Source organism: Misgurnus anguillicaudatus, chromosome 6 (genome assembly GCF_027580225.2).
Source record: "Misgurnus anguillicaudatus chromosome 6, ASM2758022v2, whole genome shotgun sequence".
In the NCBI taxonomy this organism is placed as follows: Eukaryota; Metazoa; Chordata; class Actinopteri; order Cypriniformes; family Cobitidae; genus Misgurnus; species Misgurnus anguillicaudatus.
Window position 1 is genome coordinate 32,064,604 of NC_073342.2, and position 12,454 is coordinate 32,077,057.

The following is a 12,454-nucleotide window of genomic DNA, read 5'->3' on the forward strand; positions in this document are numbered from 1 at the left end:
TCCACTGTGTTACCTCACGGCAGACGGGTTGCTTATTAAAACTTGCCAGGGATCTATACGTACATTTACATTATCTTAACCATTGAAATCCTCATCTAACTGGTGTTATGAGCTGACGTTGACAGATGTCGTACCATAAACGGGCAGACTTGAGAGCCGGGACCAAACATGAGTTCACACTGTCGGTTGGCGTTGTATAGTTGACCCGGGAGCTGGGCAGGAAGATTATAGGTTCTGCCCGGAGGCTCGTCCAGTAGACATTCGCCATAACCGGTGCTGGTAAAGAAAATAAAAACAGATATTAACACACAAAATCAATGATTCTGTAGCTAGGGATGTAATGATTAATCGTGTGTCCCATAAAAATGTCTGAAATCAATTCTGAATCGCAAGACGATTCACAGCTTCACAGCTTGTGCGTGTACTACGGCATTTGGTCAGTAGGAAGTCCTTATCAATCTAAAATCATTATGAGTCGGAGTCGTTTATAACGTGCATTTAAAAAAGCAACACTCATTAAATAAAAATCATTCAAAATATTCTTTATTATCATGAAAATGGTCGCCATGATTTCACCAAGTGGGATGTGATCCTGGATCAACATTTTTTGTTGATCCTGGATCAACGTTTTAATCAAAGATACCCCAACCTACCCTTAACTCAAACACTAACCATTTTTAAACCCTCAAATTAGTGGGAAATAATAGTTTGAGGAGTATTTCTTAAAAGCCCCTAACCCAAAATCTAACATGCACACTAATCTTAATCCTGCAATCTGATTGGTTAATGAAAATGTTGATCCATGACCAACAATGGTGTTGATCCAGGATCACATCTTACTTGATGAAATCACGTTCACCCATGAAAATACCTGAAACAATTTGAAGAACGGCGATTTAAACATATTTCTGTAGACATTTCCTGGAATAGCATTTGTAATGCTACTTCTTCTGTGGCACAAATTGAGTTTCTGCATGAGAGCGCCCCCTGGCGTGCGGATGTGGCGGGATTTCACCGTAATTCATTCAAATTCATTCATTGAGAAAACACATATTTGCACGATTAATCGTTACATCATTTTTCAAAATGTAATATAAGTCTCAGGTGTGTCCAGAATGTGTCTATGAAGTTTCAGCTCAAAACACCCCACAGATCATTTATTATAGCATGTTCAAAATGCCCCAATTTGAGAGGAAGCAAAAATGCGCTGTTTTCGTGCCTGTACCTTTAAATGCAAATGAGCTACAGTTTCGGTAAAAAATAGATCTATTCCTCTGAATACAGTCTGGGACAATAATATACTTGTACAACATGCTAACAAACATTTCTTTTGGGTAAAACTAGTCAGTCAGTGGCTGTGGGTGGGGCTTTATCAGTGTGACATCACATTAACAAGATAATGCATATCTAATGAGACTGCTTTGGTTTAATGGCGATTAATAAACAAAGAGAGGGTGGATTTTTTCATTTGTATGGTGGTTGTGTTCACTGCCAACATACATTTATATCCAAACTCGATTTTCCTTAATAAAAGCCATTTAAGGTTCTTCTGCCTTCGGGAGCACTGTAAATACCAAGGAAGTCCTATTGAATAGCACCTGTTGCTTTGTTTCTTTTTTTATCAATGGACAATACAAATGCAGTCTTTTTAATTTCACCTGTGTCTGTAGGTCAAGTGTAAGATCGTAGTCGAGTCAACGGTGGGTGGTCTGCTTTGTTACCTGCTGATAAATGATTGACTGGACTAACTTAGACCTCCAGACTCCACAAAGGCGGCATTTCAACGTGGGAAAAGACACACTTTTCCTTCTTTACAATGCACAGAGCTGGTGGCTTTCCAAGCATGTGCCAAAAACCAGCGCCAGCTTTATCACTTGGGCCCAAGACGCCTTCAGCTCGCGGTCTTTCCTGCTCTGTAATGACATACTGTATATCTCATCATACCACACCCTTCCTTTGAAACAAATATAAGAGGCACAAAAGAACAGCTGTTTTGAGAGCAACTCATTGAATTCTTATTGAATTGTCGGGCTTAAAATCCCTCAATAGCTCTTTGAGTTGACGCTACCAGAGAGCCGTTCAACAAAGCAAAGTTCGTTTTGCGTTTGCTTGCCGTGTGCGTACAGGAAATCTGCGGCTGGAGAAACTGCATGATGTGTAATTACGACAATCGCTGTTCTTGCTTGTGCAATTTGTATTTGGCAGTGAAGTAAAACACCTGTTTCAGACAATCACAGATGATTTGGTTGCTGTTGTAGTTAAGACATGTTTGTCTCCTGCTGGAAAAAAAATTACCGTTTACAATGGATCAAAGCTATCGGAAAATATGTTGTGTGTTTCAAATTTAAATGTTTTAAGATTTCTTGTGTGAGGAAGTCAAATCAGCAGGATGCTTGTGTTGAAGTCCTGATGTTAAAATTTACGATTGGCGATCGGGGCAGCTCCGACGTTCTTCTGATCAAGTTTGGACACTCTTAACACACCTCACACCAAGGGAAAATATGACAAGATCATCTGTATGACCATCAAGATAATCGGGACATAGCTAGGATTGTGGGAAGGGGGGAAATCGGCTCAAAATCAGCCCAATTATCTTGTGGTGTGTACCCAGCATTATCTAACCAAACCATCGTCATTTTCGCAAAAAAAGTACTTTAAAAGCACAACCCTTATGTCTCGGTTGGGATCGTTTAGAGCCCTTTGAAGCTGCATTGAAACTCTAAACTAAAGTCCACTATATCGAGAAAAATCCTGGAATGTTTTTCTCAAAAAAATAAATTTCTTATCGAGTGAACAAAGAAAGACATAAACAACTTGGGGTTGAGTATATTATCTGATGTTTGTTCTATGAAAATGTAGTAATCTTTTAATTATTTTTGAATATAAAGTTGCATGGTCTGTGCATATCCAGTATGTTTGTGCCATAGTATTAGCATCTGTTTGAGTCTGTGTGTGTGTGTTCTTGCTTGCTTGTCTTTAATCTGACAGGAGAGTGTATTGTAAAGTGCTCTTGAGAGTGAAGCACAATAACTTAACTACATCTCCACACGTGAAGAGTCTCAGTCATCATTGAGGAGCTCTCAAGCTCTGAAGACTTCAAACAGGCTTTCCACCAATGAAAAGAGCAGAACAAGAGCTCTCCTCTACATCAAAACATCTCCACAAACATCGCTTAAGTGTTCTCCTTAAACTCAACATGAAATTTACATCATGCATCGTGAAACAGGATCATTCATGAGAATTTTACATCACACAACACAAGTTGCTGGAAACAGCACTTCAGTATTTAGCCACTGGTTAGGCTTCAAACGCATGACCTTTTGTGCTGCTAAATGCCATTATACCATTGAGCACTGCAATGTTGTTTTTTTTATAAAATAAATCATGTTAAATTGTCATTAAAGGAGTAGTCCATTTTCTTAAAAGAAAAATCCAGATAATTTACTCACCACCATGTCATCCAAAATGTTGATGTCTTTCTTTGTTCAGTCGAGAAGAAATTATGTTTTTTTGAGGAAAACATTGCAGGATTTTTCTCATTTTAATGGACTTAAATAGAGCCCAACATTTAATACTTAACTCAACACTTAACAGTTTTTTTTCCAACAGAGTTTCAAAGGACTATGAACGATCCCAAACGAGGCATAAGGGTCTTATCTAGCAAAACGATTGTTATTTTTGACAATAAAAATAACAAATATACACTTTTAAAGCACAACTTCTCGTCATGTAGTCGTGATGCGCCAGCTGCCCCCACGCAATACGTCATCACGTCAAGAGGTCACAGAAGACGAACGCGAAACTCCGCCCCAGTGTTTACAAGTGTGTTGAAAGAGGACCGTTCCGACGTTGTTGTATGTCAACTGATACTAATTAATGTCTTCGTGTCAGTTTATTGTTTAAAATGGTCCGCAAATGTGCGTTTTATATATGTAACACGTGACCTCCCTACGTCACTACGCATTTACGTTAGGTCGCGCTGGACCGGATCTAGACGAAAAGTTTAAAAGTACATCATTTTTATTTTTCTTGTCAAAAATGTCAATCGTTTCGCTAGATAAGACCCTTATGCCTCGTTTGGGATTGTTTAGAGTCCTTTGAAACTCTGTTGAAAAAAACTGTTAAGTGTTGAGTTAAGTGTTAAATGTTGGGCTCTATTAAAGTCCATTAAAATTAGAAAAATCCTGCAATGTTTTCCTCAAAAAACATAATTTCTTCTCAACTGAACAAAGAAAGACATCAACATTTTGGATGACATGGTGGTGAGTAAATTATCTGGATTTTTCTTTTAAGAAAATGGACTAATCCCTTAACCTGTTATTTGTATTTTAAATGTGCCAAAGAATGCATGTTAATAATCTGTTAAATTGTGCTCTGATATTTACACAGAAGGTTTGTGTCTTTATAAAGTGCAAAAAGGATCCAGAGTCCATTTATATGTTTACAACCCTAATGGGCGTTTGTTGGATTTGTCTTTATAATGAAATGGTCTATTATTACCTTAATTATAAGGGTCATGAATAATAATGTTGAGCTCTGCTCTGATTGGCTGTTTCTCCTTCAGTAGCTCTGTGTGTGTGTAAACAGATCTTATGTTTGAGTCTGTATCAGATTTGGATGAATAATCAATTGTTTGGAGATTGTTAATGGACATTTCTCAGTGATAAGTTTGTGTTTTTTTAATATGCACCTGCTAGCATTAACTAGCATATAACGCTAACTCAGCATTTACAACTTTGTTTTGTAACAACATTGTACTTAATTTAATGTTTCAATTAATATTGGGGTCGCACATCTGGACTGTAACGTCACCTTTGTTGTTATTTTGAGATTGGTCTGTTTTCCAGCGTTTTTTGCATGCACAAGGTTTACATAAGGAGGAAACAATCTTATGCCTAGATGAATACACTTTTACATTCTACATCCCTCATTCAAATGTATGAAACAAATGGAAGACCTGTACTTGTAACACATTGTGAAAATTAAAAAAATGCACAAAAAAATCCCATCAGAGTTCAGATTTTGTGACGAAATGTCCCATTCCCACATAAATCACATAACCTGCTCATACGGGACACGATGTACTACAAACTTCACAGTGAATCTCTTACCAACAACACTTTCTTTTGTCAAGCACTCGGGATCCACTAGAGCAGAAGATCAAAGGGTCGCGTCCGGAGAAAATCTAATTATAAATGACATTTCCTGTCTTGAAGGAACCCTTCAGCTGAGCTGATGCTCTGAGAGCCCTCAATGAGGGGTTGCTATGGGTCGCGGTTGCCGAGGGCCCAAGCACGCCGGCGACTAAATGACTGTTTGTCCGGCACCCCGAGAGAAAGCAGACAGGAGTCAGACAGAAAGAGCGTCTTTACAAAGGGGAAGTGTGATTTTAAACTTTTAGGGAGCGTGACCTGTACCTAACTGGACAGCTTAAACCTGCTAGAAACATCTGAAATTTACAAACACAAAAAACGGTACTTACTCGAGAAAATCCGTGATGTGTTTTCGGCTACATTTGGACCAGGACCAGGGACTGGTGTCGTAGTTCAGGGTCGGAGCCATGACGTGATACTGGTACTTGACGCCGGCCTCTCGGCACTTCGGGCTGTCATCGTGAGGCATGTTAAACCTACAACAACACACGATTGTTGGTTTCCTATAAGACTACAATCATGTAGAGGAGATGAGGTCAGTGTATGCTTTGAAACTGCTTAAAGATCATTGATGTCAAGACCACCTGCACGTAAATCAACCATAAACCCTATCAGCTGCCTTACCTGTACCCTGTATGATCAAATTATACTTTAAAAGACAATAAAAAAATCAAAGAAAACCAAACATCTATTAATGACACAGTGGAAGTTTCCTGAAATGAATTTGTGTTAAATAAAACGGCTTTGAGCCGAGTTGCACTGGAATAAATCTTTCCAAAATAGCATTGAACATCCGCTGAGGCCACAGTCCTAAATCCAGCTGTTACGCATCCTCAAAAGCGATCGTAGGAGTCGGACTGAAACCACATGCTGATCCTCAACGACAGACCAAAACATCAACACAAAACTTACAGACATCAGCAGCTTTGTGCGATTCATTATCAAACAACTTCGCACACCCCGACCGCAGCGCCCAAGAAATATTGGGGGGAACAGGTGCTTTACTCAAGGGCTCTCTGTCCCGATTTAACAGAACTAAAAACCCTCAAAATTGCATCTGACCAACAACACATGCATGTTATTTGACAGACCATGAAATGCTTTCTTTGCATGCTGGCAGTGGTTTTGGAAAAATGTTAAAAGATTTGAAAGCAACTCATTTACAATGAAATGAACGCATAAAACTTCAGCCCACTGTGTAGTGGAAGGAATTTCTTCAGATGGTGGGAGGATGAAATATCTGTCATACACTGATTCACACTGAACTCATTTATACAGCACCAAAAACAGACTCGAATCTACCATTCTTAACTTATCTGGAGAAATCCAGTAAAACCTGTAACAAAGGGAAGTCTCTTAAGGTCTCTTAAAGTCCCTTAATTTGTGCCATGTTCAGGGTTCCCACACCTTAGTTAAATTCAAATTCAAGGACTTTCCAGGTCAAATACCCTGAAACAGATTTCAAGTGAGAGCAAGGTTACATCGTGATACATTGTTACAGTTCCCTTTCGAGGAAACTTGCGCTGCATCACTGCGGTGACACTTTGGGGATGCCTCCAGAAGTAAGTGTGTCTGAATGTGTATATCAAATTCAACCAACAGTGAGGCTTAACGACAAAGACAGGGTGATGCAGGAGCCAGGAAATATTCCGCTATCTGAAATATTGCCAAAGACGGCGTTACAGGGACGCTGGAAGTATGACAAGGGAGACGCAGCGTCTCGTTCCCTTCTCAGAGAACAACAGTTACATATGTAACCAGAGATGTTTTCATGTGTCAAACACAACTATGCAAAAAAGCATTTTGGTATGAATCAACATTCGCATACAGAAGATATAAGCATTTAAAGTGAACAGTTTAGCACATGGGCTTAAAAAGTCTAGAATTTTTATGATATTATCCTACACTAAACAGGAAATAATATGGATTTTTTTCCAGAAAACTTCTTGCATAAAATATATTCAAGCACTTTCAATGACCTGTATCTATGTATGTAGATTTTCAAAAACTTCCCAGGGCCTTGAATTTTTCCCCCCACATTTCAAAAACTTTCACGGATTTCAAGGACCCGTGGGAATGTTTGCAATGCCTCCAGGAAGTTATTTCAGTCATGCAAGACTAAAGTCCGATCTACTTGAATAGGGAAAGACAGATATCTCTAAAATTATGTGCTAAAACACCAAAATGAACCTGACATCACACAAAAACACCTTTATTTGAGGTCGTTTTGGCTAATGTGCATGCATGAAGGTTGTCAAGCACCTCACATGACTTTGTACAAAGCTCCGCCTCCAAACAGAATAATCAGTCTTTACAGATTGATGATTGGTTCATTAAACTGGAAGGCAAGACTTTCCTCGCCAGCACGGCCATATCGAGCATTGCATTGTCCACTATACATAGTAAAAGCAGTGCACAATATCTTAACTTTACTCTGACCTGTTGATTCAACATTAACCTCATACGCCTTATTCAGTCCGCCGCCATGTTGATTCCGAACCAAGTGAGGGATAGACGTCCAAGGCGTGCGCTTCAAACATATTGTTTTGTAGGATGCTGGATCATTCAGCCATTCAAACACATAAAATACAGCGTTTTATACATTTCCACACGACAAAGAACCTCAGAAATCATGGATTGTTAAAATGTGAAAGGGACATATTTGAGAAAAGAGCAATGGATGGTGTACATCAATTCTGTTTTAGCCTGTTGGTTTATCGCTAATTTCTATTGTTGTAAGCATGTTTACTTTTTTTAAAAACACTAATAGTTTCAAATAACTAAGTACATAGCTCCAATTTACACAGATTACAAAAACGCAAGGCATGCATACGCTAAAAACTTCTTTCCGGTAAGTTTTTTAAGCACATTGACCAGAATCAACAGAAGCATTTCTAACTAAATAACATAAAAAGGGATGCACGATATATCGGCCGACATATCGTTATCGGCCGATAACAGCTTATTTTTAATATTATCGGTTATTGGTCTGATAGCAAAATTGCCGATAAATGAAAGCCGATAAATGATGGATTATTTTGGCTTGTTGAACCACTTCACTTGCTCATTGCTGGCCATGTGGAGTTTTGATTGGTGCTTTCTGTGACATAGCACGAAGATGACACATGTTGCGGGCTTAAGAAGAGTATGCTAGTCTAGCGCAAAGACAAGATGTCCGTGGTCTGCGAGTTTTTCATTGTGAAATTAATATGAATATTTATCGGCCTATATATATATATATATATATCGGTTATCGGCCCCCAATGTAAAGAGTTATCGGTATCGGCCAAAATTTCCATATCGGTGCATCCCTAATAAAAAACAATAGAAACCTTCACAGAATTATATTGGATTTATTGGTTTTAATGGGAATTTTATTGGTTGTAATGGAAACTGTAATGGTCTCTATGGGTCTCTGTTGGTATGTGTTGGGTTCTATTGGTGGGGCATTACTGGAATATGTCCCAAAAAAAGGGATTTTGTAGTTGTTTAAATGGTAAAAGCTAATGGTTCCTATTGGTATTTTAATGGAAACCATTAGCATTTCTGTAATGGTTTCTATTGGTTTTTCAGCAGTGATTTGGACACAACTTTGGGGTTTTACCTCTAACAATACTTGCACAGCAAACTATCACATGAATAGCTTGATCAAGTCAATCAGATGTTATTAAGTCTTGAAAAAACATAACGGGGAAAATACATGGGACAAACTCTTGGACGTCCATCCCTCACAGCCTTAACATGGCGGTGGACTGAATAAGGCCAATTGTTATGATAATGTTTTTTGGAATTGTGACATTTTTGGCATGATTGTCCCAAATTATTATTACAAAAAATAACATTTCAAGAACTACAAAAAAGACTACTATAGAAGCAGACATGTGTTATTATTTATGAATGAAAGCAGCTACAGTATGACCTCTGGTCTGTTATTACAGCGGTGGTATGACTTCATTACGCTCTGCACCTGCGTTCGGCTCTTGAGCGAGTTTGGAGTAACTTACACGTGTCCGAGCTCATGGGCGATAGTGAAGGAAGCGCTCAATCCGTTCTCCTCGCTGATGGAGCAACTGCGGTACGGATCGCACATCGTCCCCAACTCCGCCAAACCTTCAAACACACACGCAACACATGTGAGAGTTTATTACATTGAAATGTCATTATGACATCCAACCAGAGAGCTACTTTAACCCTCTTAGCCCTGATTGAGCCCTCTTTAAAATTGCATGGATGAAAGATCACGAGCTCTGAACACCTGCGCAGAGGCCCGGCTCAGGTCAGCGGGTTTGACGTTTAAAGAGAAGTCATTCACCAACACACAGCTGCTCTTACACCACCGACACAGCTGACAGCTTTCCTGAACACTCATTTATGTTAAACGAAACCCATATCATACAAATATACAGTACGTCCAGCCACCTCCAGTTTTGTAAATCATGCAAATAATGTATGTATATTATATACAGAAAATTCACATACTGCAGAAATCTAGCAGAAGATTATTTACCTAGCGTGTCACACTTGTCTTTTGCTCGGCAGATATCCTCCCTGCGACACAAACACACATCAACACAAAATCTACGCCAAAATGGCATCTTGCATGAAAAAAAGACATCTTTTGTATCTCAGGGCCAGACGGAATCTTCAGACTTTGTTTGCTATTTGAAATTATGTTTTTAAAGCTATAAATATTCCAGAACTGCATGTAAAATAATGACTTTTTAAAGGCTTACAAAAAAATGAATACACCAAACCAATGAGTTCTCATACCGTAAACTGGACCAGCATGAAACAGATAATGTGCATGTCAAGATAAAATTATATTTTGTATATAAAATGACATTGTTTAAAGTGTTATATTTTATAGCAGAATAAAAAACTTGGGTTTAATAAGTTCTCATTATGAATTTAGCACATACAGTATCAAAACAATTTCATAATTCGGTAACACTTTATTTGAAGGGGTGTCCATAATCCTGACATGACACTTGTCACGAACATAAAGGAGATTGTATGCACATTTATGACAACTGTCATTAAGTGTCATTGATTCAATTATGTCATTTTTAATGCAAAGATGACATTGCTAGAAATGTCTTTGTTATGACAACTTGACATTGCCAAGACAACATAACTGACCACTTTTTAAAGTAATACAGTAATTGAAAATGTCATTAAGCGTTGATATATTCTGTCATATAGTTTTAAACCAGCGTCATGAATATTTTTCTTGACCTCAACTACGGTGGTACAAATATAATTTGTCATTGAATATTCTTCAGTTCATAATTTTTCCTACATGTATTTAAAAAATAAAATCAATCATTCAATAATAATAAATACAATTTTAAATTATATTTTATTCCATTTGGAGACCAATACACCTAAAATTTAATTAGATCTAGGGCTGGCACGGTTATGAACCTTTGCCGATCATGACGATTAATTGCCTGTTTTATAGCTTTGACATTTAATTCTCTTTTTTTTTGTTCAATAAATAATTATTGTGATTATTTAAAGTAAATATTTTGCAAGGTTTACCTGGCAGTAAATATTAATACACATAACACATATTTAAAAGTAATTATTTAATGAATATATCTTTCAAACACTGAAAATTCCTTATAGGAAAAAAACACAATAAAGTGTCTGAAAAATAACTGCAAATAAAAATGCAATTAAATAAACTGACTATACCAGAACAGGCCTTAAATAATAGCCAATCCTACTTAGGTCATATTAGTACTGGACCATGTATGTGTCTGTAGTGGCTGCAAAAAAATCAATTCTTTACAGATCCTTAAGAATAGCATCCTTCACGTCCCTTAATTTGGAATTGCTGTTTATGGAAATGTATGTTTTATCTAACAATTGATATTGCTTATAAAAGTTTTGCGTCATTTCTTTAAATGCTTTTTTTTCCACTGTATTGAATGGCTTTGCGTTATAATGTCAGTTAAGGAGCGCCATCTGATACAGGCGCCGCAACTCCCCCTTGTGTTTTTTAGAGAGATGTGCAATCATTGTGGTGATCTGAAATCATTGCGATGAGGTCAAACAATTGCGATGAGGCGATAATTTTATCATTGTGACAGCCCTAATTAGATCAGTACAATAATGGGTTAAGCCATACAGCATTGGGTCCATATCGCTGGAAAAACAGGTAATTACATTAAATTAATTAAATTAATTTATGTTTTTTTCTATGTCAGATTTCAGAATCCTCTGTGTGAGGAAGAACAAGTTCTGTTAGTTGTTAGTTTTTTATTTATTGTGCACATACATAATCTTTTTAAGTGTCTGTTGCATTTTGTTAAGGTATTTAAAATTATTTGGCATAGTATTAACACTTAATGACATTTAATGACAGTTTAATGTAATGTTAACCCATAAAGCTATAGTTTCTTAAGTTTGATCATTATTCTGCTACAGTGTATATCATGTCATGATTATGAAGGCATCAGTCTTATAAATCCTTCAAGTAAAGTGTTACCCATAATTTTTACACCGCAATATAAACTTTATATTAAACATAGCATTCGTCTTCGGATTTGAAATGATCATGTGCTGCTGAGTGCTTACTGCCGCGTAACATAGGCGACAAAGTTAAGTGAGATCTCCTTATCAAATATTAAATGGTTCGTGCTCTCTATCATTAAAAGTGGGTTTATGTACTGCTCATATAAACATGCGTGGGATGCGTGCTTGGTGTCAATGACGGCTACTGCTTACAAACACGCTCAAGCGATGGGTATGTGTGTTTGTCAATGACAGACATTAAATTTTTCCTTAGAAATGTGCGGGAGCGGATTCCGTTTGGGCCTGGTCATGAGGTCAAAGGTGAGGTCACCTGGTTATGAGAAGGGCCGTGTCATGATGATTCGGGTGACTGTCGTCCAAAACATTGTGACTTTGTTGCCAGACGCAGAAGTTATGCAGCGTCGAGGTTGCATAGAAATTTATGTTCGGCCCTTCCTGAGAAGACAAAAATGTGCACAGGTTTCTTTGGTGTAGCTCAGTAGACATAACGCATGCTTTGCAACTTTGTCTCAGATGTTTCCTCTAAAGGTTTTTTTTTGGGAGGGGAGAAGTGGAGGAATTTCAAAAGACTTTGTTTCGTGCTCTTTTCTGAGAAGACTTTAAATGTGAGATTACCTGTTCATTATGTACAACAATGAGTTTGACAATCATGATGTTTATGAGATTTCCTACACTGGGGTCTCTGTAGATCGCAGCAACCTAAAACCACACAAAAAAATAGTAAAGCAAAGATTAGTTATATATCATACAACACAACAACA

The 12,454-nt window shown here is 37.7% G+C and overlaps 1 protein-coding gene across 1 annotated transcript in view; it reads right to left on the reverse strand.

Annotated features, from left to right (window-relative positions):
* The window catches only part of LOC129433746 (A disintegrin and metalloproteinase with thrombospondin motifs 20), a 98,290-nt gene that overhangs the window by 63,672 nt on the left and 22,164 nt on the right, over window positions 1-12,454 (reverse strand). The window contains exons 5-10 of the mRNA XM_055192380.2: window positions 12,309-12,392; window positions 12,004-12,128; window positions 9,661-9,701; window positions 9,158-9,263; window positions 5,483-5,629; window positions 135-276 (exon numbers count right to left, since the gene is read on the reverse strand). Of these exons, the coding sequence (XP_055048355.2) occupies window positions 135-276; window positions 5,483-5,629; window positions 9,158-9,263; window positions 9,661-9,701; window positions 12,004-12,128; window positions 12,309-12,392 (645 nt within the window). The remainder of the gene's footprint in view (window positions 1-134; window positions 277-5,482; window positions 5,630-9,157; window positions 9,264-9,660; window positions 9,702-12,003; window positions 12,129-12,308; window positions 12,393-12,454) is intronic.